This window comes from Falco rusticolus, chromosome 3 (assembly GCF_015220075.1).
Source record: "Falco rusticolus isolate bFalRus1 chromosome 3, bFalRus1.pri, whole genome shotgun sequence".
Taxonomy (NCBI): domain Eukaryota; kingdom Metazoa; phylum Chordata; class Aves; order Falconiformes; family Falconidae; genus Falco; species Falco rusticolus.
In genome coordinates, this window is record NC_051189.1 from 110,621,443 (window position 1) to 110,648,935 (window position 27,493).

At 53.5% G+C, this 27,493-nt stretch overlaps 1 protein-coding gene across 2 annotated transcripts in view; it reads right to left on the reverse strand.

Annotated features, from left to right (window-relative positions):
- Window positions 1–27,493, reverse strand: part of KAZN (kazrin, periplakin interacting protein) — a 170,329-nt gene that overhangs the window by 69,457 nt on the left and 73,379 nt on the right. Inside the window, exons 1-2 of one of the 2 annotated variants that reach the window (XM_037379800.1) lie at window positions 20,682–20,793; window positions 19,323–19,500 (exon numbers count right to left, since the gene is read on the reverse strand). In XM_037379800.1, coding sequence (XP_037235697.1) covers window positions 19,323–19,500; window positions 20,682–20,744 — 241 coding nt within the window. In that variant the 5' untranslated portion in view covers window positions 20,745–20,793. Of the gene's footprint in view, window positions 1–19,322; window positions 19,501–20,681; window positions 20,794–27,493 lie in introns of those variants that run through there. The other variant, XM_037379799.1, reaches the window with a different exon arrangement.

The following is a 27,493-nucleotide window of genomic DNA, read 5'->3' on the forward strand; positions in this document are numbered from 1 at the left end:
TCAAAGTGCAAAGTCATTTTATTAACGATAACAGTCTAAGAACTGCAAGTCGAATCCTTTGGTCTAAAGCTTTACGGCAGAAATGGTTTTGTAACATGAATACACCACGAAGTCTTACGAGAGATTAAAACTTCCTTTCCAAGACTTCTACTGGACACCAGTTTTCTAGGATTCTCTTTAACTCCATGGATTCTGATGGCCATTTTTAAATTGCCATGCGGTAGCACGGACCCACAGCCACTGGAAGAAAGCAAGAGGTGGCGAAGCCCGCTGCAGCCCGAGGGCTCTCGCCAGTGGTGGCAGCCCTGACGTGCTCAGTACGGCATGTCAGGACACCGACCGCAGGGGACCCCAGCCCTGGATCCCTCCCAGCCCTAGGGAAGCAGCAAACAAGGCCATGGTGGTGCTGTGCCGTCCTCCAGAACCACGCCAAGGACGGGCGCGCAGGCACGGCAAGTGGACCCCGGGCACGCAGCCTGGCACAGCCGCAGGTTGCACTTGTGCACCGTTGCTTTTCTGCTTCAAAATGCCACCCCGAGCCTAAAACACCATCCTGAGCCTACAACAACATTGGCAGCAGGCGCCGGAAGATGCACAGTGTGTGCTTCTATCGTTTTGCCTGTGGAATAGACTTCATCCTGTTTCCTCTGGCCCCAGATCAAGCAAGACTCCTTGCAGGAATTTTCCATCATCCTGTGGCAAACATACCAGGGCAATCTGGCCGCTTACCCGCCGACACACACCCACACCCCCACACACACCCCCTGGCAGCAGCCAGATCCTGCACGAAGCACAAGCCATTTCCCATACAACGTGCCGACCCCAGCACCGCAGCCCAAGCAAAGAGGGGCTGGAAATCCTGGGCAGTGGCACAGGGCTGCAGAGGGGCGACGGAGGCATCAGGGACCTCCTGTGGTCCATCTCTGCCCCCCCCGGCAGACCCTCCTGCCCCCCGCCCCCAGCTGCTGAGCCCCTCATTTATTTCCACAGCCCAACAGGGGAAGTCTGGAAACCCTCAGGATTGCTCCTCTCTTTCCACTTGGGTAAATCCTCTTCTTGCACTGCTCATACACCAGTCTGCAAACTCACCCCCCAAAGCCCCTGCAACCCCCACACCATCACCCCCAGCTGGGTCTCCACCCGAAAGAGCCAGCCGGCAGCAAATCCCACTCCCCAGTAACTCCAAGGAGAGCATCCCAACAGCCTCAACTCCCATCCGTGGGCAGAGGGGCTCTGGAAACACATGCAAACCCCACAACACCTCTGTGGACACATCAGAGACCAGCGACAGCCGCGGTGCCCTCGCACCCCTTCGCACGGCAGGGCGAGCGGTGTGCCCAGGGTGCGCCGCCAGCGCCATGGATGCGCAGAGCTTACTCCAGCTTTGTCTACGCCGCATTTCTTTGCTTGAGAAAAACGTGAGGCACCTCCTCAGCCCTGCTCATTTCTGAGGTGGTTTCTACTTTCCCCTGGGTCAGAGGCAGCGACAGGCATCCCCCGGTGTTATTTGTGTTTGGAGCCATCTGCTAAACCAGGGAGGGCTGACACAGCCGACAAGCCAAAGGAGTTGCCAAGGAGCACTGTGGTGGTGCTCCTTGGGAGGGGTGACCAAGTGACAAAAAAAATATTGGTTTTACTCCTTTTTCCCAGAGATCTGGTGTTGAATAATGCAATGGCTCAGCTCCAGCGACATCATCTCTTCTAACAGCATGGTTCACATCATCCTGGAGAGGCAGAAGGCTGCGACTCCACAAACACATGCTTAATTACACTGCAGCGTACAAACTGGTTCCCTCGGTCGAGTTTGCAGGCGACAGGGAATGCTGGGATGTCTCAGCCCACAGATACCGGCACCTGAGTGGGAACCCACTCTCTCCCCTCGGCCACCACACCCTTCATTAAAGAAGCCTGCGAACGAACTGAATTAAAAAAAAAAAAAAAAGCCCTAATCCTGCAAACAGCTTCTGTCTCACACACAGAGAACAGCTCTGCACTCAGCATCGCAGGAGGGGAGAGGAGAAACCGTCCCCGGGTGCACAAAGCCCACATTGTTCCACGCGGCAATTAACTCCAGGGGAAAAAAAAACCAACAACCCACCACCACCAAAAAACAAAACAAAAATAAAAAAGGCGAAGGCTTTCTATTTTTGAAGGAGCAAAGCTCTTCCAGGACGCATCCAGCAAACACCCTGCAACATCCAAGATAATTGCTCGCACACCCCAAAACCCCATCTGGGGTGAGCCCCCCCGGTGCTGCCCATCCAGCCAGAGATGCTGCAACTTCAATACACCAGCCCCAGCTCACACTTGCTGGCATTTTTCTAACATAATGAATTTTACAGGGGAAATGAGATCCAGAGTCTTTCAAACCCTCTTTACAACTTGTCAGCACCTTCCTCCCGCCGTAAGGGATGAAGCTGTTGGGAACGCCGCAAAACAAGTGCCACATCACCTCTTTGAAACAAAAATATCAAGGGACCACATCACATCTTCAAATATTAATCTGTACTTACCAACTAATCAGCACTGACAAAAATAACTCATCTAATTATCAGAACACTACCACTTAAATAATGAATTATATGCCTTATTAAAGAGTATAATAGATTAGAGGACGTGAAACAACTGCAATTAGTAAAACAAGAAACGCTAGGAAACAAAAAAACCCTACAAGTGTGATCTGAATTGTGTAAATCAATCTTCCAAAACGGCAACTGATCTCTTCCCACACATCAAATGGCAGCAACATTTGAAGCCTACTGCAACTCCATGCACACCATTCACCTTAAAACTGCCGAAAGCTCCTCTTAGGACCCTGCCTCTGCCGCTCAGAGCCTTGCTCGCCCCCCAGTCCACGCCAGCGTTTCTGGAGTACAAAAACCCTTGGTCTAGCCAGGAGCTCTGCATACCCTGCAAGGTGGAAACCCAGCCTTCCCACAGGACAACACCTGCTAAACCTGCAAAGGCTCCGGGGGATCCAGTGACCTTCTCCCAGTGTTACTGGGAGCCAGCACCCACTTGCTGGGAGCCAGCACACTTCTGTGTGTGTAATTGCTTCGTTAGAGGAGACGTGGCAGGGGCCAGGGACACGGCTGCAGATAACAGCCGGGGGAAGGAGGGATGCCTTCCAGTGCCAAACGCAGGAAGCGATCTCGCTGCCCCAGTATCAGCCAGTCCCCTCGTGCCACGCGCTACCCAGGCTTAGCCCCTGCCCCACATATCGGCACGAGGCGGAGAGGGAGGGCGAGGGACACATCACCCCTGCCTCTCGCTGCTCTGGTCCAGCTTTCCATCCCTGCGCTCTCCCACACGAACCCCCACGGGCAACGGGACCTCTCCCCACCGCACGACTCCTCAAGGCCACGCTTGAGGGCGAATCGCAGCCAGGTACGACCACCACCACCACCGGCACAGCCTGCGTACCTTTGCGGGGACCCTGTAGCCAGGTCTTCCACCCACGTCGTTTCTTCCCATCCTGATGCAGAACCAGGCACAGTTCAGTCCACAACCACCACTCAAAGGACACTCAGCAGAAGCAGAACAAGCGAAGTTGAGTTTTCCCTGCAGGAAGGGGCTGGGGGGGGGGCGGGGGGAGGGGGTAGTCCTGCTGGAGGAGCTGCAGCATCTCACAGTATTTCAGGAACGTGGTGTAAGGGACCTCCTTGTGCCGCTGCAGTGATGTCCAGTGCCGTCACAAACCCAGCAGGGTCTACTGCCCACATCCTGGAGCACCTGCGAGCACCCAGCCTCACACCTCCGGGGGGTCTGCCCAAACAGACCCCCCCTTCCCCCACCCCAGGTTAGACCTTGTCCTTCCCAGCCCCAAACTGCGAGATCCTGTGAGCCCTCAAACCCCCCTTCTGCAGTCTTCAAACATCAAGGGGTGGATAAATCCCCTCCATGCTGCTGGCTTGCATTTTTTTCCAGGATTCCTTCTGTTACATCCTTAGTGATATTTACCTTCTGAGGGCTTTAATGCTTGCTGCAGTCCTGGCACCGCTCAGATGCAGAATGGCAGCACACGCTCCTAATTGCACCCCAAGGTACAGCACAAAAAGAAAACGTAGCACAAAGAAAAGAGAAAAAAAAAAGAAAACTACTGATTGCAAAACATTTTAAAATTAAAGAAATCCAAAACACTGGGTGTCTTTGAGACAGCATAATAGGATCTGAGAAACTGTAATTGATCTTTAAAATAACATCCTTCTTCTGACCAAGAAAGATAGGGAACCAGCAAAATTCTTCTTCATTTTAAAACAACCTTTTAATAACCCAAGGGCTGTTCGTGTGGACTGGGGGGTTCTGACAAGGACAAATTAACTAGCTTAGTGTCCAAAATTAATTTTAGTCAGCCCAGCCCCAAATAATTAATGCCATTCCTTGCAAATGGGTCCTCCAATTCCCCCCTGTGATCACCTGCACCACGCGAGATGAAGGGGCTTGGGGCTGAACCTCCCCCGACAGTGCCCAGGACGCCGGAGCTCACCGCTGGGTCGACCATGGGTTTCTCCTTACTAACAGGTACCTTCCCGAAAATACAGCATCTCTGGTTCCTCTGATGAATCCACCACCTCCAGCTCAGTCCACCCTTAAAGGGCTTTCCCCCCCCCAAAACGGGTTACCATTTCGCACAAAAATATTTTCCATCTGAGGTCACCTTTGGAGGGAGAGTTTCAGCTGGAGGCAATTAGGAGGGTCAGGGACCCAAACCAAAAAGCCGAGTGAGGAGGTCACGACTGGCAGGGGCTGACACACACTGCACACACGTAGCTCGGAGCACGCGGCTGCGCACACCGAAGCCTATGGAACCGGCCGGGCACCCGCCGCCTCACGTGGGAATATCTGTATGGGCAAATCCCCCAAGAGAAACGGATCAGCCTCGACTTCCGAGATTTTGCATCATGCCAGAAAACAAACATTTCTAGTGCAAACCTCAAAAGTACACACATACCCCCCCACCTGCCACTCAGCTAGGTGTGGGAACGCGTGGGAACACAAGAAAACGGCTGGAAAGGGAGTTAAGTACAACCCAAGGTGAAGCCAAGTTGTTTGTTTTCATTACTAAAACCCACAGAAAAGAAATGCAAAACATGAAACGGCCCAAAGCCAACGGTGAAAGTCGTGTTCCCTTGGAGGATTTTCTGAGGGTAAATGTTTGGGTTTATCCCAGTGCACTCAGGTCAGCTTGAATTTATGTTAATGCCATCCACAGAGCAGCGCCAGAAATATTCGTGCTTGACAACCTGTGGGTATTATTTTTATTTTTTTTCTAATATTAGTCTGTCCTCCCGAGCATAAATACCCAGCACTCCCTCTTTCCCAGTGCACCAACATAGACCAGTACACACCTGCAACACCTACAGCCACACCAATTCTGGCCACAATCAGTAGAGATTGTGACAGCCCAACGCCTTCATTTATTCGAAGCATCATCTTCTCACCAAACCCCCATTCTTCACATTTTTGTTTGCTACTGCGAGCTGGCAGTGTTTGCCATCCCTTGACTACACTTCTCTCCATGCTAAATCTCTGTCCTGCCTGGTGTTCGCGACACCAAGTTAATCATTGGTTGTGAATTTAATTAATGCGTTGTTTCTCCCTTCAACCAGATCATTAATAGAGTTGATAAATCAAACGTGCCACTGTACCCTGTAACACCGGATTTGTGATATTCCCCAGAGGACCGGGACACGTAAACCCAGGGATGAAATTCATTGAGACATAAATACAGCATCCTCATCTGTGATAGTCAGATACAATCATACTCCAGTGATGTGAGCAATATGTAAGGGAACGCCGTGCTCTGGCCTCCTCGACAGAAATGCCACAAGACCAATACAGAGAAACATGAGAACTGGCTGGCAATTCATTTCGTATATCGCTTCTCGTCCTCCTTTCATTTGTGCTGCCAGATCAGTAACATTTACTTTTGTTTCATAAAAGCTCAGGAAGAAAACAATACCGATGGGGCAGGACCTTCACATCTGCTAAACGGAGGATGGAGACTCAAAATTGGGGAACGCGCTCTTCATCATACATGAGACCCTTAGGGGTTTTTGTGTTCCCCCCTTACAAAAATCAAGCTGATACCTCAACGCAAAGCGACGCCTCCCCATTGCACCCTCCTGCATGCGCAACCCCTGGCGTTAGAAAAACCATCAGGAGGTTGTGACGAAAGCTGAAAACCAACGTAACACATACAGCTAGCATCAGCTTTGGACCAACGCATCCAAAGCAGCCCCACAACAGCAATCAAAGACCCTCAGCCCCCGCGGCGGATGCCCGGCATGTCAATATCTGCAACCCGACTGCCCATCCTGAGCTCAGCAGATCCCTCAGCTTCTCGGTGCGTAACGATTTGTACAGGTGTTGGCCAGGAAGGAGCTATCAGAAAGCATCCTTAAAAAAAGATGAACCCCTGAAACCCCAGCAACAAACCTTGCCCCTGTGCAATCACGTAGCTTCTGCCTCCCTCTGGGGTTGTGCCGAGCCACCTGGCTGAGGACGTCCCACCTCCCAGAGCTCCTACCCTGAGCCTCTTCCCATGCCAACGCAAGGGGCAAGGCGAAGCATGAAGAGGCAGGTCGCCTGACAGCACTGCACCTCCCGCCTCCACCTGCAGGATCAACCCGAACGCTCCGGGGTCCTGGGCATGGGTCACAACCCCAGGAGACCCGGGAAGGTCCCAGCGGATGCTGCGGGGTGCCCCGACAGGGGAGATGCCTCCTCGCGTGGGTCCCGGGGGCGCGCTGGGAACACCCTTGAGGAACCAACTCGGCTCACAGGTACCTCCAGACGTCACTTGACGCAAGCACAACGGCCTTCATCAAACGCAACCTTTAATTAAGCTGCCGCGGTGCCTCAGCAGTGCTGCAGCCGGTGGGAGGGATTAACATTCCGGGTGGTGCCATCTCACCTCCCACCCGGCTCAGGCGGCGGGGAGAGACCAGCATTGCCCGAGGACCACTCGGCTCCCCAGGAACGTCCCCGGTGCCTGGGAGAGATGCCCACTGGAGGGACTGGTGGCCACTGGCCACCAGCCTGGGCAGAGCCATACCTGTCGGAGGGCTCAGCTGGGGCATGACGAGCCTCAGCGCGGGAGCCCTGCCAAGGTTCAAGGGCTTCGCAATTAACTTTCACAACAAACCAGAGCCTCAAGAGCTCTTAATCTCCAAATAAGTAGAAAATGTGGGTCCGCGCCAGGGCTTCTGTGCCCTCGTTTTATCGGCGAGGTGCCGGTAAGGACCTCGCTGCTTTCGGTCTGTTTGCGAGCGCATCCGCACAAGGGGAGCTCCGGTTATCTGCCTTCATTTGCACAGCAGGCTGACGAAGGAAGGCACGGCGTAGCTGTGCAACAGGTTAAAACATGGGGAACATTTGCTTAGCAGTTCAACCTCATGCAAATAAGCTTAAAGGAAATGCTGAAGAGCAAAGATAAAAATCCCAGCACAGGTCCCCATCCACAGCAAAGTTGTACTGCTGTTCTCCGCCATAAAAATAAATCAAAAAATAAAAATATATATCAAAATTAAATATATATACACACATTTTTATGAGTTGATCAGAAAGCAGCTAACCTTCCCTGCTAGCCATCATTTGTAAGAGGTGAAACAACTAACAGAGCAAGTTTGTGCTTGCCCGAAGGAGCAGGCAGGAAGGAAACTGCGGCGCGCAGATCCCAGCCCAACACGGCCATGCGCCCAGCGGCTCCTCGTTAGGATTCCTTGTTAGCGACGGCACTTGTCACACAGACAGGCACCACACTCGTGTTTACGGAGTTCAGCACCTGACCAGCACCCCATTGTGACGATGCTCTTACCAACACCCAGCACAGCCCACCTCTCCTGCACACCCCTCCTCTGCGTTAGGAAACGGAGCAGCACGCGAGCTCTCACGCTGCCTGCCGCCCTACCCGTGCCTCGAATTCAGAAAGAAATGGCTGTGTATGTTGCCCAGGACCATGTTCACCCAGCTCCAGTGTGAGTGCACGGATACACCCCAGTGGTTTGCACAGCGCTTGTCTGAGCATCCATGGGACATGCTCCCACCCCCAGCCCCGAGGCTCATGGCAGCCGTGCCGGCAGGCAGAGGCAGAAGTGGACTTTTTGACATGGCATACGTGTTGGGTAGGGCCCTGGACCAGCACTGCAGGGTGCCTGCAAAAGCCAAGGGGCAAGGGGACGACCCACAGGCCAGCAGCTGACACCCTCCTCTAGTTCAAGTCTCAGCCACAGCATTCACTGCATCCCACAGCTCCTCTCCCCACCCTTCTTTCTCAATAGACTGGGATAAAGGAAAAAAATCTTTCTTTTTGTGTCCTATTGTATGCCCTTGTATCCTATATTCATTCAAAGTTCTGCGCGGGTATATTTTCCTTACCATTTTTTTTACTCATTTGCAACAGAAAAAATGATGAAAACTTTTTGGTGATATTAATTACTGAGTTCCTACTGCTCTCTTCATGACATATACATAGATTTCAGATGAGACTAGAGCAGCTCTGCTTATCAGGGATAAACCTAGTATACTACAGAGGGTTATACTTCTTTATTAGTCTTTCTTGTTGGTCTAATTCATGGTATTACCCTCTGAACTGTGTACACACACCTAAAGAAACTCAAGATACACTGAAAACACGCCCCAGAGGAACCAGAGTATGTTTAGTAATCTCCTGGTTATCTGTGCTACTACATCCATCCATGCCGTCCACCTGTAGCCAGCAATACCCAGCTCATCCTTCCCACTCAAGATACTTGGTTGGATATGTGTCTTTGACCATGGATATATATTAAAAAAAAAGAAAGAACAAAATTATCTTCAGAGCATCACTCCGATTTTTCCACTTCCCCTCTCCTCACCGAATTGTCACAAACACAGATTTGCCGATTCAAGTCCAAGAAAGATGCAAAACACTGCTGCAAAAATGAGCTTGTACTTGTATCGGCAGTAACGACCAGAAATGAATTAGCAAACAAGAGCGGCCTCGCAAAAACTGCAGTTAAGCAAAATCTCCCCCCATTTGGAGTAGTCTTTATGTACAGCTGCAACTAAAAGGAATGGGCATAAATCGCAGCAAGTCTTCAAGGCGCAGATAGTTTACCAAGAGAGCCCAAAAGCTCAGCTGCTCCCAGCTCAGAATACACTGGAGGATCCACCGCTGGCATGTTTGAAGGTATCAGGGTGACCTGAAGCCCCCAGCCTGAGATGATGCTGGGCATGAAGCCAGGTTAGCTGCATCATCTACTGCTGCCAGCAAGCCAAGTTAATGCGTTACCTGCATATGGGTTTTTAATCCTGCAGGGTGGTCATTACCACGCTACTGTTGGACTAATTAACAGGCAGAGCTCTCATGGCTTTTTTTATGCATGTGTCCATCCCCACCCCACCTCCCTCCGTCAAAGTAAAATGAATATAAAATAATCACAGCCATACACCCAGATTTAGCATCGGGCTACTTCCAGGAGCTCCAGATGCTCTGGAGCGCACCAGTTCAACCCCGCAGCGCAGGGAGCACTATGGTCCGCAAACCACAACAGCATCAAATAAACCTCAGCTCAAGATAATACAGCTGCATTTAAATGAAAAAGAAAAGAATCTTTAAGGAACCTACAAAGTATTCAAACCTATTTAGTAAAGTGCTTCCCATTAATCTCGCCATACATGTAATGCTGAATCAAAGACGTTCTGCTGCTGCAGAGCAAATGCACCCATCAGAGGAATTACACTCCAAATCACACTGGTCCCTAATGAATGCACTCAGAAACCACAGCAACAAGCAGGGTGGAGGATACACTAAATTAGATAATTTACCAAAATACCCTGGAAATGATGCACGTCCAAGGAGGAACAGCACATAAAAAGGTTCTCTGCAAAGGTGGCAAAAATGCAAAGTGCTTTTTAAGCTTTGCTCTGCCTGAAAGCAGCAATAAATTGCGGCACTCAGAGCCACCTCGTGCTCCCGGGGAAGGATGCCCGCTGCAGGCTGCCACAGCTCCAACAACACCTCAGCAGCTGGCAGGGGACTCCAGGAAGCTGAAGTCCCCGAGCTGGAGCAAAGCCCTGCAAGGACACGAGCACGGCAGCAGGAAGGCGCAGCAGCAGCTTGAACCCCTGCTCCAGCACAGGGGATTGCTGTCCCGCTCCTCTCCGGACCACCGCCTTTCCCAGCAGCTCCCACAGCCCACCAGCAGCACCCGTGCACCAAAGCACCAGGGCTCCGGACCCCGGCAGCAATCCCCCCTGAAGCCAACCCAACTGCCTGGGTACCTTGTAATCAATAAATCCTGGAGTGGTTTTGCTTATCTTACAACATGCTACTCCAGAATATGCCTTCACGGCATTAAATACCACTTTTTTTGCTAAATGGGTGGCCTTTCTGTGGTTTCTCAGTCCCATGTCGCTATGAACTTTCCGTTTTGATGATGTTTCCCGAGGAGCTGCACAGCTCCAGCCCCAGCAGCTCCCCTGCTTCCCATGGAAATGCAGGAGCTCCATTGCCCAGCCCTCTCGCCCAGCTCTGGACCTCCCTCGGCCACGAAGGCAGATCACGCAGGGAACCAAAGCTTATTTGAACAGAAAAACCAGCTCCGTGCCCAAGGATGACACCAACAATCTTTGCAGATTCAATTACAGGATGCAAACATGGTGGGGAGCACGCCGCGCCTCCGCCTGAAGGGGTTCCCCTGCTCCTGCCCGAGCCGTGACTTCAGTAGGGAAGAAATAACAGCAAATTTGGGCAAAGTCATTTAGCAACTCTGGATGCATTATGGGGGATATAAAAGTTCATGAAATTAACGTTAAGTATCTGCAGGTGGATAAACAACAGGTTTTGGCTGAGCAGACGATGCAATAACTGACACACATAAAAGCAAAGAATTGGGCACATTTCAGGCTAGGAAAAATAATGCCAAACACACACACACAGAGAACATTTTGCCATTGCAGGATGAAAAATCTGTTTACTGAACGTGCTGTTATCACACAAAATCACAGAACGATGCTGTTAGGCTCCCAGGGAGCTCCTGATGCCCCACAAGGAACTCAGAGCTGGGCTCTGCTCCCGAGCCGAAAAGAGACCCCAGGGTGCCCCCCAGCATCACCCTCATGCCCAGCTCTCACGCAGCAGCATGCGACAGTCGGGCTGAAACGCGCTGTGCCCTCCCGGCTCTCCCATCATGGGGCAGCTGCTACGCAAAATCCAAAATGCAGCTGCGTTTGGAGATCTTCCTGATGAAAATCTCTGTATAGCCCACTAAAACCTTTACAGCAGCCCTTTAGGTTTCTTCTAGGACATTCTTTTTCCCCTCCCGCAACTTAAGGGAGCACCTAGACTGTCTAAATCTAGACATCAAAGGTAAGTTTCTCAAATCTATTCCTCAAATCAATTTGCTTTGCTTTCCACCCCTAACACAGCACAGCTCCCTGGAACACAGGCTAACGCTTCCCATGCTTGTGCGCCTACAGCAAATTTCAACCGCAACAGCATCTTACAGCAATCAGAAATATCCTGGAAAAAAAAAAAAATAAATCCCACTTTACAATGGGAGGGCAGAAACCGTGCAAACCACCCAAGTACCAAAACCAGGAGCTTGCAAAGACCTGAAGGGTTCGCAATGCTCTCGTGCACGCCTAAGCAAGAACCCAGCACCAACTTCAGCATTTTTTGATATTGTGCTGCTAAAAAGGAGCAGGGGAGGCTGTCATTGAGGGCAACGAGCTTGCTGTACAGCGACTGCTGAGACCCAGCGCTGGGCTTCCCATTCAGCCCCTGGGTGAAGGCCACTGGCAACCCCACACTATTTTTCCCAGTTAATTTCCAAGGGGGGGATGATGGACAGTTTGGTTAAAAGTAACGGGCTGGAGCAGAAGCATGCGGTTAGGCTGCCAGCCTTCGTCTGTCATCGTCTCCCTGCTTAAATGCCGTGCATGCTTGCCTGCGCCCACTGTGGGAAAACACTCCAGCTGTAAGGTGGCCAAGGGATCTGGTTGGCAAGTGAACGCCCGGGCTAGCGTGGGTTGTTACTATCAGCAAGACAGGTCTGCTTCTGCAAATCCGCGTTTTTGTAAGAATTTAAAAAAGGCAGATGAGACGCAGGTCTCAGGCTCTCGGTTACAAAGCCCAAATGCTGTCAATGGCCTCAACCCGCCGCAGCAGCGGCACAAGCTCTGTTTCATCTTCTCTGCAAAACCTACTTCTCTGCAGCAATGTTAGCTCTCGGGGTTTGATTGCCGTTGCAAAAAGGAGTCAGAGAAAATCCCAAAGATTGGCATCAGCACGGCATTGTGCTCGCTCGCTCTCTTTACATCACACATATCATTCGTATTCACACCAAGCACTAATTCCCTCTCGCCAGTGCATGCCATTTTCTGCAGAAAGGCAATTTAACTCCCCATGAGGGAGGGCGCACACTCTCATGAGAGAGGAGGTGACAGAGAGGTGTGGAATTCTCCTCCGGATGCCACCCAGTGAAGTGGGACAATAAAGCGGAGATTGCACAGGAGAGAAGCGCGTCCCTGGGGATGGCAGCAGCCATGCCAGCTCCCCAACAGACAGCCCTGAAGGTTCAGCTCCCAGATGCAGCCTGCAAAGCCTGTGAAATTTTAATTCAGAGGGAGAAGCAGCATGAAAAGATGCAAGGCAGAATGACTCTGGAAGAACCAAGAGGGGCAAGATTCATGGATGTCCTCGGAAGAGATGCTCCTCCCAGAAAAAAAAGTTTGCGGAAGCAGCAAGAGACACGGACGATTCTGAGAGGGGGATCCAGCCCAGCCCTCAACCACACCGCAGCAGAGCAGAGCATCACTCAGCCCCTTTTCCTTCTTCAGTGACAAGGCTGATCGTCTCCCAGGGTTCCGGTGTGGGTGCCCACAGGAGAGCCACGATGCCTTTAAGACAGCACCCCCCTCCCCTTCATCTTCCTGCAGGCATCTTCGCTCCTTCCCCACCATCCCAGCGATCCGAAAGCAAACTCGAGCCATGGTGCTGCGTGCACTTAAAATCTGTGGCTGACCACACACCTGGAAAGGAAAACTCAAGAGCTTTTTTTCCATTTCTCGGGGCAAAGAGGGCCCTGCCTGCTGCAGCTCTCATGCTGTGCAGGTGTCAGAAATCCAAACGACAAGAGCTCATTTCTCACCAGGTGCTCTACGCAAAACCGGTCTCTGCTGCAGCTTGCCTCCTGCACTCAAAAGCAGGGGTCTTTGCAACTCAGCAGTTTTCAGACACAGGCACATCACTTTACCAGGCACAGCCAAAAACCAGAAACGTGCCCCAAAAGCCACCCACACCGAGCCTAGGTGGGAGCAGCCTGCCTGCACCGCACACGGCCAGCTCTGTCCCCATCCCGGCGGCTGCTCCCAGGGACCTGGGGAAGGACAGGACTAACAAGATTAGAGAAATAAGCAATTTATCAGATTATCGAAGCCGAACAGGCAGAGCTGGGCGGAGGGGCACTGGACTACCAGGATGTCCCCGGGAGCTGCCGCTTCCAGCCAGTGTCACACTCAATCACAATCAATACCTCTGCCAAGTTGTTCTTACCCGGCGATGCATTGTCCTCCGCTAAAGCCTCTGTTATCTCAGGTCCCCTTGGTTCACAGCCTGTCACCACTGCTCAACCTCAGCCCCTCGCCCTGGGGGAGGCACCCCCAGACCCTCACCCTTGCATCCCCCAGCCTCCAGTTACCCATTGTGGCCAGGAGCGCACGAGAAAAACCTTGGGAAGAGCTTTTCCTCCCCTTGGCAGCTCCAGCAAACAAACTGACTCTGAAAAGTACTTCAGCCAATGCTTTCAAAAGTGCTTATTCGATGTCTGCATTCTGGTGAGACAGCTCAGAGCTGCTCCTTATCCTTCAAAAAACCCTAATCCCGTTCGCCCTCCTGCTAACACAGCACGCACCTCCAGACACCAAAGCATGCACTTGCCTAGCTTGAGGTCTCCAGACCTGTTGCTTCCACAAAATCCATCTCCATACCTGAAAGCATCAGCCATCAAGACTGGAGCAAAAAAGCACACAGCAAGAGGAAAGGACCAGACTGTGAGGCAGCTCCCTGAGCCCATTCGCACGGACCCACAGCCTGGTCCGGCAGCAGGGGCACGCTGCTGTGGCAGCACCTACAGCCCTTAGCTCCCACCTCGCTGTCAACTAGAAATGATGAGAATTGGATTTTAATAAGACTGAGACTGACACTTCGCAGTCTATGGCGCTAGCGCTGACATTCAATGTCTAATTTATAGCCGTGCACTTGGGTGCAAGGAGAGGAGCGCGGACCGCTCAAGGAAAGATGTTTGCTCTCAGGCTGGGCAACAAGCCCCCCCAGCTGCCAAGCCCCTTTGGCCTCTCAGAGAGCTTCATGTTAAGGATGCAGATCTTCCTGCATCACCTGGCCCCAGTGCCCGAGAACACCAACATACCTGGAGTAACAGAGAATAAGTGATGGGAGGAAAGGCTGTCCTTCTGGAGGACACCCAGCCCCACCAGCGGCTGTCTGAGTGCCTGAATCCAACGGACAAAATCACCCTTAATCTTCCCCGAGTTTAAGACCGGGACTACTTACCCCTCCCCCCCTGCAAATCTAACACCAGACCTCTGTGTGGCTGCGCTACAAACCGGGGAGTCAGACACCCCGCATTAAGTCCTCCTTCAACTTCAGAGCTGACCTGAGCTTACTCATCCTCAGGAGCTTCACTACAACTCCCCTGGACGGACCCTAAAGGAATGAGAACCTAAACATTACGCTAACCATGCCAGACGAGGCTTTTGAATAGGAAAGCTCCAGGAATGATATTTTAAGTTAACATCCTCAAAGATTAAGATGTAACAGGGACCTGACGCGCTACCTGCAAACTAGTTCCTTGCATCCAAAACAGCCACGTGAGTGCTGCTGCCTCACCATTTGTCTCCCAGAGCATGCAAGTGTTCCAGAGCATGAAACTAATTGCTCCCTCACCCCATGAACTATGCGGGACAGAGGTAAATGAAGTAGGAAATGGTTAGAGTAACAGTACACCAAGACCTTGATCTTGCCATGAGCATGGTGCAAAAATACTCCCCATACACAACTGGACAGCAGCATCCCAACTCCTCAGGTCCCTTTACAGTACCAGCTCTCAAGCTCTGGAAGAACAAATAGCAGGGATGATTTCTGAAAAGATGAGAATGGTACATTTTCAGCAGCCTGAGATGATTACTCGTAAAATAGCAACAGCACAGAGGTAACTGATTGCCTCCCGGGCAAAAGTCAAAGTCTTTGCATTGTAGCTATGGAAGTGTACAGAGATCAAAGAGAAAACGAGAAAACTCTATTTTAGGCTGTCACAAGCATAAAGGTCCTCCTGGCCCTTTGGCATCACCAGCCACCAAGACACGACTGAAACCTTTCTTACACTGCGCCTGCCCCAGATCACCGTGCAGCAAGGAGAAATCCTTGATTCCAGGAGCAGGGTGCAGCTCCGGCTCCCTTCCCAGGTGAACTGTGGCAGCATCAGGCAAACACCATCCCCACCATCGCACCCAGCTCCACGCGAGCCGGGACGCTGTGACCACCGCATGCCGTGATGCTCTGGAACAGGCAGAGAGATATGCTGAATGCTGAGCGACGTCTTACTAATAACACTTAGCTATTGATTGCGCTTTACACCTTCAAGCACTTTACCAACAGTAATTAATTAAGATGTTTTTCATTTAATGCGGAAAGGGGACTCAAGCAAAAACACGAGGCTAAATGGACCAACCGCTCGATTCAATGCGGCGAGTCCTTGCACCCAAACTTTGCATTTCCCCATGGATGCTGCTCTCACTCCAGCAAGTGGAGGCACAGGTGTAGCTTCAGCAAAGGCCCCGAGCCAAGCGCCCAGCGGTGCCTGCAGTGTGAACGGGGCCATTGCTCACCCTCCAGCTGCCACCGCTGCCTGCGATGCTCTGCCTGCCTACCTGCATCCCTCCCCTCGCTCCCAGCATCCTGCCCTGCTGCCGCAGCCTGACCCAGACCACGGGGCATGCCTTGTGCTCCCAATTAATTCCACCAATACTCATTCAAATGAGAATTCAAACACGAGCATGCTGACATGCAGCTCCGGCGATGTCACCGAGAGCTGGCTGGAACCGCTGCGCTGAGCGCCGCGGACATGAAGTACCAATTTCCACCCACTCTGCATCCAGGCTGGGGCAGGGGCTGCAGCCAGGACACTTCTTCCAGCAAAGCCGCTGTTTAAAAAAAAAGACTGTCAGGGCTGAGAGGTTCGACTGATTAACACTCACGCTAAGGACTGTAACAATACATAAGTTCCATTCCTACCCACCCACTCACACCCACCCTCCACTCCTGCTCTCCCTCTTGGCTGAATTCTCCCAGTTTTGTTTCGGACTGCATGGAGCAGGCCCTTGGAGCATACCTCGCCCCTGCAAAACCAGCACGTTACAGCAGAGAGAAGCCTCGGTGCGCACAAAGGGGGGCAGTTACTACCTCAAGCTGTCTCAGGCTGCACCGTAATTACACAAAGACCACACCATACTAATTGCTGACTGAGCACAGCACAGAGGCACGCACTTACCTCCTTCCACACGACTCGGGACTGACCCGCAGCCCCTGCCAGCAGCAGTGAGACCCCCGAGCTCCTTCCCACCAGGAGCAGAGGGACATGACGATCCTGCCCTGTGCTTTTCCACCCGGAGCACCCCAGATCCCCGCCCCATGCCCAGCAGCCACCCCAGCCCCACCAGTGCACCCAGTGTTCGCCCATGCAGGTGAGCGAGCGGCTGCCCTCCCAGCTCACCAGCCTCCTGCCTGCCTTGAGCATCTCTGTGTAAACCAGACAGCTTGGCAGCTCTCCTACTCCGGAGACACACAACAGCGGAGCTATTCAGAGACACTTGTTTTCACCCCATCCTTCTGAACGTCGTCTCAGAATCCTTGACGAAAAGCATAAGGCTTGCTACAGATATCTTGGGCCTGCCGAGACAAACACGGAGTGATGTAGGAGAGCGTTTATGGCAGTACATAAACAACCGCACCAAACTCGGGGAGGAAACCCAAAACAGAGAGCGCATCTCATCGGCAGGGTTTGCAGAGACCAAGGACTCTCCCCCTTCTCCTCAGCAAGCATGATGAACACAATGCTCTTCAAAGGCAATTTTACATTTAATTGATTGGCTTCTGTTACACCAGCAGTGGTATGTGGCTGGATACATCACTTTTTAAGTAACAGCCTCTTAAACTACCAAGGGAAGAATAAACACACATCTATAGCTACAAGGCCACGGAGTCACACCTCATTAGGGATCCATCCTCTCTCCTAGCTCCCCCACACCAGCACGCCGAGCCAAATTTGCCAGACTTAAGAATGGGAAGATGGAGCGAACCCTCCAGCAAGTTCAGCAGCCACCAAAGGTACTGCTCTCGCACCCGGCTGAAGCTGGGACCGCTCCTCGCCAGTGCTTACGGGGACCTCGCGACTCCAAAGCACGTGTAATTGTAGTCATCAAGCGCGTGCTCTGGGCACTGGAGGATGCTGCTTGGGCACCTTTACAGCCCACTGACTGGCTTCCATCACACCGACAGTGAAGGAACCCAAAGAGGAGCTTTTCCATCACACCAACAGATCAGAAAATCTCAGGCGAAAAGAAAAAAAAAGAGCCCCCGACCCTCGGAGCACCACAGACACATCCCTCCCTTGCCAGGGCACGCTGCGGGAACAAAGGCACACGAGTGCAACAACACACACCTCTCGCCCAAAGGTTCCTGGAGAGGAAAAGGAGCGATCCCCCGAGCACAGCCCCAGCTCGGGGCGCGAGCAGCCGGAGGATGTTACCTGCTGCGTTCCCACATCCACACCGGCACGCTCCGCAGCATGTCACCAGCTGCATTCCCGATCCCGCTCCGGCAGATGAAGGCATTCTCCGGCTGCCCTTTCAGCAGATTTTTATATCAGAAAGCGCCTGGGCAGCCCAGACATGGTACCCGGCAGGGTGCGGTTCACATCACCCGACAGGGACCTACACACACCAGTTCCGAAAATACCTGAGTGCGCACGGAACTTTACTCGCCACGCACCTGCGGCTACCGGGAGGCTCTGCCAGGTCCAGCCCCTGAGGATGGATTAACTTTGTTTAACAAGTGGAATTCACGCACCACACCCCCCTGCCACCAAACCAGCAAAATAAAACAGGCTGGATGGAACAAATCCACAGTTTAATCCTTCTAAATCAATCTGCATTAATGCTGCCACCACCAAAACTCTGGGAGGGCCACCGCAGCCCACTGGGAGCGGCGATGCCCACCGAGAGCTCGGCTGCCTTTGGAGAGCTACAGCCGAACCAAAACGTGGCCGTTAAACAACGCCCAGCCACCGCACCGAGATACTCACAGTAAATAAGTAACGAGTAAATAACAGCTACCGACGTTTTTATCACGCAGGTGTAAATTCAGTTATCGGGGAAGAGAAGGGCTTGCACTAATTTTTGCTCTGACACCCAGGCTGCTGCAGGGTGAATTGCCATGCGAGCCTGTAATTATTTGGTAAATACATATATACACGTATATATTTGTATGCAAATGTTCCTGAGGTAAGAGCGATGGCAGCATCCCCCTGGTTCGCAGGTCACAGCAGGGCTCAGCCAGGTGAGTGCTGGACCAGGGCAGGAGCGACCCGGGCCCCACTGGTGAACCCCCTCCCCCCCGAAGCTGGGGGCAATGATCACTCCCTGCTCCCCCCGCACCCCAGCTCTGGGGCCTGGTGACAACTTTTGGGGGGTTTGAGGGAGGGGTGTGTGTGCATGGGAGGGGGCATGCGTGCATGGGGGTTGTGTGTGTGCGCTGGGGGGGGTGCGAGCATGCATGGGGGGAGGGGCGCATGCATGTATGGAGAAGCAGGGGGTGTGCATGGAGAAGCGGGGGGGGGGGGCATGCATGCACGGGGAAATGGGGAGGGGGGGCGCGTCTGGGCGAGCCCTTCCCCCTGAGACCCAGCCCACCACGAGTGCTGCCCGGTGGGGCGGTGGGCTCCCCGCAGCCCCCCCCGCCAGCCCCGGGGGGGCGGGGGGCGGCGGTAACATGGCTGCTTTTCTACCGAATTACGAAATCGGTAATGGGAGCCGGGGTACCAGGGAGGGGGGGCGGGCGGGCGGGGGGGCACCGGCGAGTTCAGCAGCGTGCCGGGGGGGGGCGGGGGGGGGGGGGGCTGGAGCCGAACAAGTCATTCGGTGCCTGCCAGACCCCAAAGGGGGGGGCGGCCGGCAGGGGCGGCGCCGCATCCCGACGGGACGCCCCCCGCCCCGCAGCCACCGCAAGCAGCCGGGGAGCCCGGGGGGGGCCGTGCACCCACCTTGCGCGCTGTGCGGGCCGTGCTCCATGGCCGGGTCGCTGCCCAGCTCGGCCAGGCGGCGGCCGGTGGCGGCCAGCTCGGCGCGCAGCGCCGTCACCTCCTGGCCCGCCGCCTGCAGCGCCCCGTCGATGCGCAGCGCCAGCTGCTTGTTGTCGTCCATCATGTGCAGGATTTTGGCCTGGGGGAGGGAGGAAGAGGAGGAGAGAGGTGAGCGAGCGCCGGGGGGGGGGCGGGCGGGGGTCTGGGGGGGCTGCCGGAGGGAGCCGCGCGAGGGGGAGGGGGCGGGGCGAGGGGCGGGGCGAGGGGGCGGAGAGGGGGGTGGGCAAGGAGAGGGAGCTGTGCGAGGTGGGGGGGGCAGAGAGGAGGGGGGTCTGCAAGGAGAAGGGAATTATGCAAAGAGAGCCCTGCAAGGATGGGGGGGGGGGGGGGGCAAAGGGGAGGGGGCGGGCAAGGAGAGGGGGGCTGTGCAAGGCGGGAGGGGGGGGGGTGTCTGCAAGGAGAAGAGAGTTGTGCAAAGGGGGCCCTGCAAGGGGGGGGGGGAAAGGGGATGGGGGTCTGCAAGGGGGGGGGGGGGGTCGCCGGCAAGGAGAGGGGAGCTGTGCAAGGCGGAGGGGGTCTGCAAGGAGAGGGGAGCTGGGCAAAGGCGGCCCTGCAAGGGGGGGGGGGGGGGTGTAAAGGGAAGCGGCGTCTGCAAGGTTTGGGGGGAGCTGTGCAAAGGGGGTCCTGCAAGGGGGACAAAAGGAAGGGGAGGGTCTGCGAGGGTGGGCAAAAAGGAGGGGGCAAGGAGAGGGGAAGCTGTGCAAAGGGGGCACAAAGGGGAGGGGGGGTCTGCAAGAGGGTGCAAACGGGAGGGGGCGAGGAGAGGGGAGCTGTGCAAGGGGAGAGCAAAGGGGGGGCTCTGCGAGAGAGGTGCAAAGGGGAAGGGGGCTGTGCAAGGGGGGGTGCCTTGTAAAGGGGGCGCAAAGGTAAGAGGGAGTCTATGAAACGGGGGGGGGGTGCGCGAGGGGGTGCAAGGCGGGAGCCTCTGCAACGGGGGGCACCGCGCGGAAGGGGTGCGAAGGAGAGGGGAGCTGTGCAAAGGGGGCTCTGCAAGGGGGGTGCAAAGGGAAGGGTCGTGCAAGGGGGGTGCAGGGGGCTGTGCAAGCGGCGTGCAAAGATAAGGGGGGGGGGTGTGTCTGTGAACCGGGGGGGGGCGGGGTAGTGCTGCGCGAGGGGGGTGCGAAGGGGAGAAGCTGTGCAAGAGGGGTATGGAGGGAGGCGGGGGGGGGGGGGGGGGGGGCGGTGCCAGTGGGGAGCGAAAGGGAGGAGGCTGTGCGGAGGGGAGGAACAGGCTGCGCGGGGGCGGGGGGGACCCCCTACCTGTTGCCCCCCCCGGCAGCCCGGGCAGGGCCGCGACGGAGGCGAGCGCTCGGCCGAGGGCATCCGCGGCGTTACGCGGCGCTACGCGGCGCTCGGCGTCTGCCGCGGGGGCGGGTCCGGGCTGCGCGGGGCGGGCAGCTACGGCGGGGGGCGGGGGGGCTGCGGTGGCCGCGGCAGCGATGCACTTATAACCAGCCCCCCCCCCCAGATGCCACACACACCCCCCCCCGGGGAGTTCCGCGGTGCTGCGCGGGCGTGGTGAGGCTGCAGTGCCGGCTGGGAACACCGCTCATTAAGTGCCTTCCTGCTAATTGGGCTGGGGTTCACCCCGCGGGGGGGTACCCTGAAGCTGCGTGGCGCAGGTGATGGTCAAATGGGGTCCAACCCCCCCGGGAAGGGTCCTGGCAGGGGAAGAGCAGCCTGTGGCTGCTGTGGCAGCAGGTAAATGCCAGTGTCCTTAGCACTGGCGGTTCATGTGGCACGAACCCAGGGTGAAAAATCGAGAATTATTTGGTATCATCGCTGGCGACTGCTAGAGGGAGTGCTGATGTTTCCCTGTGCTTTATCAGTGCCTTCGAGGGTTCCAGTTGCATGCTTGCCAAGGCCTGGGCTGCAGCGAGCCCACAGAGCCACAGTCCTGGCCCAGGTGGCCACACAGGCTTCAGCCCCCCTGAAATGAGCTGGTGCTGCTCTGGAGATGGTGGCTTGCCTGGCTGCAGCACCCCGAAGCATCCCGGCCTCCCGCCCCGAAGCATCCTGGCCTCCTGCCCCAAAGCATCCCAGCCTCCCCCCAGGCAGCACCGCTGCCTGCTTTCACCCCTGCCACCAGCACCTCGAGGCATTCGGCTTTAGGAACCCCATGGCGGGTGGGAGCTGGGAGTGGCGAGGAAGGGCCCTAGCAAAGGGAAAAGCCGGAGAAAAATCACAACCCTTAAGGAAAGAGGGAGAAACAGTCTTGCCTGTGCCTGTGCCATTTGCTAAACCCTCTGCTAATTTGCCTAAAATTTTGGCTGAACAAGCTGGGAAGTGGGGGCAGGTCCTTGGAGTGCGGGCTGCCCCCCACCACCGCTGGCATTGCAGGGACCTTGGCCAAAATGCAGGAAAAACGCTAGAAAAGGGTTTCCCTGCTCCCAGTGCTGCAAAGGTGACTCCGGGAGAGGCTTGATACGAGAGAAATGAGAAGCATGTCACTGTCCCACGCAGTGACGGTCCCCTGGGAGTGCTGGGATACAGCTCTGCAGAAGCAGAGGGCTTTGGCATGCAGTGTCCCCAGGCAGCTTTTAGGAAGAGAAACTGGGTAAATCCATCACGTCAGTCTGCTGAAAAAACATTGTGGAGATGTGGAGATGGGCCTGGGCTCCCCAAAACCTTGGACCCCATCTGGGTCGTGCGGACAGCCAGCCCTCCTAGAGCGAGAAGGACTGAGTCCTTGTCAAGGGGCATCTAGACCTTATAATCTGTGAAGGGATTTCGTAAAACAAACCCCGCCAGTCTTCGGAGAAATGAAGTACAGTGGCTTTTTCACTGGAACATTGGTTTTGACTGGGAGTTTCCAGCAGCGTCTGCAACCCAACCACTGGCGCCGGGCCAGAGCACTTGGAATATCAGTGGAAAGGCCCGTTTTCCTTAACGAATTCCCAAAGGGCGGACAACCAACCCACAAGAAGAATAAAAGCGTTTTTTAAAATTCTTCCTTCATCGTCTATGCAGCCATCCCTGAACGAGATCAAGTTAAGTATATATAGAAATGGAATTCCAATCAAGATAAATGCCTGGTTTCATGCCTAATTTGCATGAGTATTTGCTGCAAAGTGTGCTTGCAAATGAGGGAATTATGTATGTAACCAGATAACCTAAATGTGCAGTCGCGGTACCGTAGATGCAAAACTTAGTCATCGCGCTTGAATAAAACGTAAGCTTCAGCAGAAAGGAGCTCAGCTTTAAAGTGCTGGCATGTTATTTTTATCTTAAAAAATCAGGTTAAAACTGATTGGAGCTTTCCAAGAACACATTCAGCTGCTGAAGTAAAGTCCAAATTATGCTTCTTACTCAATCTAACCTTAATAATAGACTAGTTGAGTTGCTATACTGGCAGCACTGGAATCTTTTTAATTTACTAATGCAAGAGAATTTCTGCATTGGCACGTGCGCTATTTAAAAAAATAATTTTCTTGAAGCTGGAGGTGGAACTCATCCGTAAATAAATAACCGTGCTTTTACAAAAATCTTCCTTATTATTTAAGTCCTTTTGAGATTCCCCTGAAGATAGTTGGAAGGTTTTCTCCCCCTCCCCATGCCTCCTTACTAGGGAGCAGCTCGGCCCATTTCAAATCGCCTCCGATCTCTCGGAGTGGGATTTGATCTCTCTGAGCTGCCGCCTGGGAAGAGTGCTGGGACCCCGGTTCCGCCATCGGGGGAACCCACAGAGCCGCGGAACGGTCCCTATCACGGCTTTAGCAGCAGAACTGCCTTCAGGAACGAGGAGTTTAAAATACTAGCAGGGTGTGCGCTCAGGGTGTGATACCTGAGGGTTGTGCCGATTCCCATTCTGAAGGCCAAGCGTTTGCTGAAATCCTCAAAATTGGGATGGAATGAAGCATTAGGAAATGAACTGGGCCTCGTTCCCTTTCTCCTCTTAGTTCTGAATTAACAAAAAATTAAATTAAATGCTAATTAAGGAGCCAAAATTAGAAACATATTATTTCCCCAAATTGCTTTTTTTTTTAGTTCCATCTTTTTGCAGGCAGTCTGACAGCGGTGCAGCCAGCCTGTGTCCCTGAGGGATGTGAGTCCCTGGCGGCGCAGATGAGGCACAGAAAGGTCGGGAATGTTTCCTGAGGATGCATGGGGAACCTCAGTCAAGGGCAACAAGCCTCGGATCTCCATTCACCCCCAGCTACGCTCAGCACCTTTTCGGGTGGTCCAAGGGTAGCCCTGAAAACCTGCACAACCCCCTCAGTTTGGGGCAACGCGCTGTAGCAGCAGCATCGCGTCCAGGCGGGCTATTTCTCAAGAATATACATGTGTCATAAACACGGATGGAGGAAGATTGGAGAATACTGTCTCTCATCTTGGCTTTTGTTTCAACCTAAGGAGTGCCGTAAAGGGAATATGAGAAGGTTCAGGAGATGAAGAAGGTCTGGGTAGCACAGGGGTACTGCTCAAGCCTTCCAAACACTTTAATCTACTGTTCAGATTACCACTTTCTATAGTTTCATATGTACAATATGCAAAGGAACCAGTTTAACCAAATGGGAAAATCATTTTGTGTTAAGGTTGAACGTAATCTAATACCGCCCTTTGACTTGATTCAATTAAATCCTTTCTTTTCCAATTAAATAATCAGCCAGAATTTAATAAAAACGAATTTCAATGTGTCATCCTGCAGAATGATGACCTCTGAGATGATGAAGGCTTATGTAAATTCTGCTGATCGCTCTTTATCTGCTTGTGCCTCACTTCCACCCAAAAAAATTTGCCTTCTGTCTGTATATTTACATTAATTTCTCATCTGCTCCATGCATCTCTGTTTGCAGTAACAATTCCCAGCCGAAAGGGCTGCAAGTCTCAGCAGCTTCTTTCAGCGCATCCTCTAAAATGGACTTTCTGTGACTGGAAGAAAGCTTCCCAGAGACAGGGTGTCTGATCCACGCCTCCGCTTTGTGACGCCCTGGCATGCTGCAGCGCAAACAGCGGCAACTTGGCCCTTTCCAAATGTCACTGGGGACATCTGTGTGGCCATTCATTGGCAAAGAAAAGCTCACCGAGAAAATCCGGTCCAAGAGACCAGCAAACTTTAGCTGCCATCACCAGAAAAAGCACAGCCTGCCCCGAGTTCAATAGTCTCTTGTAGCGCATCTCCGCTGAGTAATTCCCATCGAAGTTACAACAGTTGCTAATATCTACGATTGGTTTTTTTCCCTCTGCAAAGGTCGCGTTTTTATTTGTGTATTTTTAACTGCGTTTGACCCCTCCTTCTCAAAATACTGAGCACCAAGCCTTTTCTCCTGCAACTGGAGTGCACAGCAGCATCTTAACGTAGACCTTGCTGGTGTGTTACTGCTGTGCTGGAGCTGAAATACTAGTGCTTCAGCTAATGAGTTATTAAAACGGGATCAAACAGAGCTAAGGATGGGCAGGTTAAAAATTCAGGTGAGTATTCTGTTTTTCCCTGCCATGCTGCAGTGACACGTTTCCCTGTCTCCATTTTTGCGCGGGCGCAAGGGTCCCGGCGACCTTCTCGGGCTGTGCATCCCTCGGGACCACGAAAACAAACCCATTAATGTTTATAAAGTGTCTCAGACTGGGGGAATTACATCACTGTGGTGAGATACAAGCTTAATGGATCAAAACAAACCCCAGATCCAAAACTCCCAGCTTAGACACATCTCAGTTACCGGGCTCAAACCTCGAGGAATCCCACTGAGAAAGGATAATTGAGAGAAAAATGTGATCCCAGAGATTTTTCTCCAGTAAGCCCATTTGATGTTAATAGGAAGCAGATTTCTAGACCCCTTGCAAACAAATGACTTCCACAGCATATTTCACAGCTGAGCGCATCTATGGCACCAGTCTTCATACGCGGGTCTATTAAGCCCAACATTTGTTTAATGAATTACAGCAATGCAATGAATCTGTGTGCATTCAGCCTGTATTTAAGTGTTTACGGGGAAGACGTCAGCAGCCAGCTTTTCACAAGCAGGTATGAGTGTCAGTGATGTACCCAAAACCTTGAATGTTTTTTTGGTTTCTGCTTTCTTGGCTATCGAGTTGAATCGCTGTTTAGTTTCTTCGAACTGTAAGCGCAGTTACCCAGGAGTTTTGGGGTCTCTGCTGAACATGGAGCTGTTTGGATTCAGGGCAGATGTGGGAGGTTTGCTCCCCGTTGATGAGCCGTGTCTGTCATCTGAGAGATGCTGCACACCTCCCACCTGGCTGGGGTTGGTCCCTGCAGCTGCGTGGTGAGTTGAGCCGTTCCAGCTCCCACAGTCGAACAGGGCTGACAGGATTCCCAGATGACCTCACCTTCATCTCACGGGTCAGTAGATGAACCTTGACAAAAATCTAACTCTGGTCCACCCTCCTGTTTGAACGTGTCCTCCCTGGGTGTGAAGCGCTCCCCTTCATGGCATATAGAAGCAATAGTGATGATGGTGCTGTGATAATTTTGCTTTGAAATTCTGATTTGCGGTTGTCTCCAGCCCAGCTCTCCCCACCCAGTAGGAGGTTAGCTGGGTCCTTCCTACGTGGGGGCTGTAAGTCTCGCCAGGAGAAGGGGTGAGCCCCAAAGGTGCATCCACGCGAGCAGAGCTGCCTGGTTACACTTTGCTGCAAAACCTCTTTTCATTGTAATTTGGGCTGAAATATCCCTAGGGAGCTGGTTTTAGCATCAACCGAGTGCAAGGCTCCACTTGCTCTGGAATGGTCCCCAGCTGTCGCCAGCTCCCCGGCAGAAGGATGCTCGAGCTCCGGTGCTGGCCCGGCCGGGCAGTTTCAGAGCTGTGCTGGCTGGCAGGGGCTGCGCTGTCTGCCTGGGGGCTTGGGGGGGGCTCAGCAAAGCACCGGACCCCTGGCAGTGGCGAGTGGGTGGGTGAACGGTGGCAAGTCACGGAGACCCACCAGTGCAGCTGAGCAGCTCGGTAGCACCCGGTGGGAACCCGCTCAGAGGAGCAAGGGAAGCGAGCATGGAGCCAAGCACACAGACACGGTACCGACGCGCTCCGCAGCAGTGAAGCCGCTGGATCCCACAGAGAGCTTTCCAGAAAGGAAGAGGGAAACAGGGAGCAAAGAGAAAAAACTTCAGGCAGCGTCTGTACGAAAGGCCATTTCCCCATCGTTTCCCCGTCACAAATTAGAGGGGGAAGATGTGGTTGGGTGTTTGCTGCGGGGGGGGGAGCAGGGGTTGTGGGTCCCACCAACATGCTGCAAGGCATCCCCCATCCCCGGGAAGGGAAGGGAAGGGAAGGGAAGGGAAGGGAAGGGAAGGGAAGGGAAGGGAAGGGAAGGGAAGGGAAGGGAAGGGAAGGGAAGGGAAGGGAAGGGAAGGGAAGGGAAGGGAAGGGAAGGGAAGGGAAGGGAAGGGAAGGGAAGGGAAGGGAAGGGAAGGGAAGGGAAGGGAAGGGAAGGGAAGGGAAGGGAAGGGAAGGGAAGGGAAGGGAAGGGAAGGGAAGGGAAGGGAAGGGAAGGGAAGGGAAGGGAAGGGAAGGGAAGGGAAGGGAAGGGTGGGATGTCCGCAGAGACGTTGGCTTTGCCGCCCCGATTTACCAGCCGTTCAGACACTACTGTAAGGATCATATAAAAACTTAAATGAAGAGGACGATTCCGAAGCACTTAGATAGCAGGATAATAGGTGTCGTGAAAAAAATCCTGTGATCAATCAGCAGACAAATAGATACTTAAATTAGGTGTTAGTGGGACAGGTGCAGGAAAGGTGATTATGGGTTGCCTCTCTGTTTCCTTCAGCAGGAACGATGACACACCGGGGTGGGTCAATGTACCCTGTCATTAATACAGCATCAGCATCCAGATGACAGTTTCTTTGTCCTATGAAGTCAGCTCCAGTGAAGATTTGACATAAGCAGGAGGCACGGGGAAATTCAGACACCTTTGAATTTTCAGGACCCTCTAGAGGCTTTGGCCTGGCAGATTACAGGCAAAACCACTGTCCTAAACTGGGCAGGAGACAGGAATAAATATTTGTACCCAACCATTTCAACTGTGATAATAAATACTGGTGTGAGAACAGCCTTTTCCTCCCTCTTCAGCAAAGAAAACGAGCACCAGGTCTGCAAGGCAGAGCACACGGGAAGAGT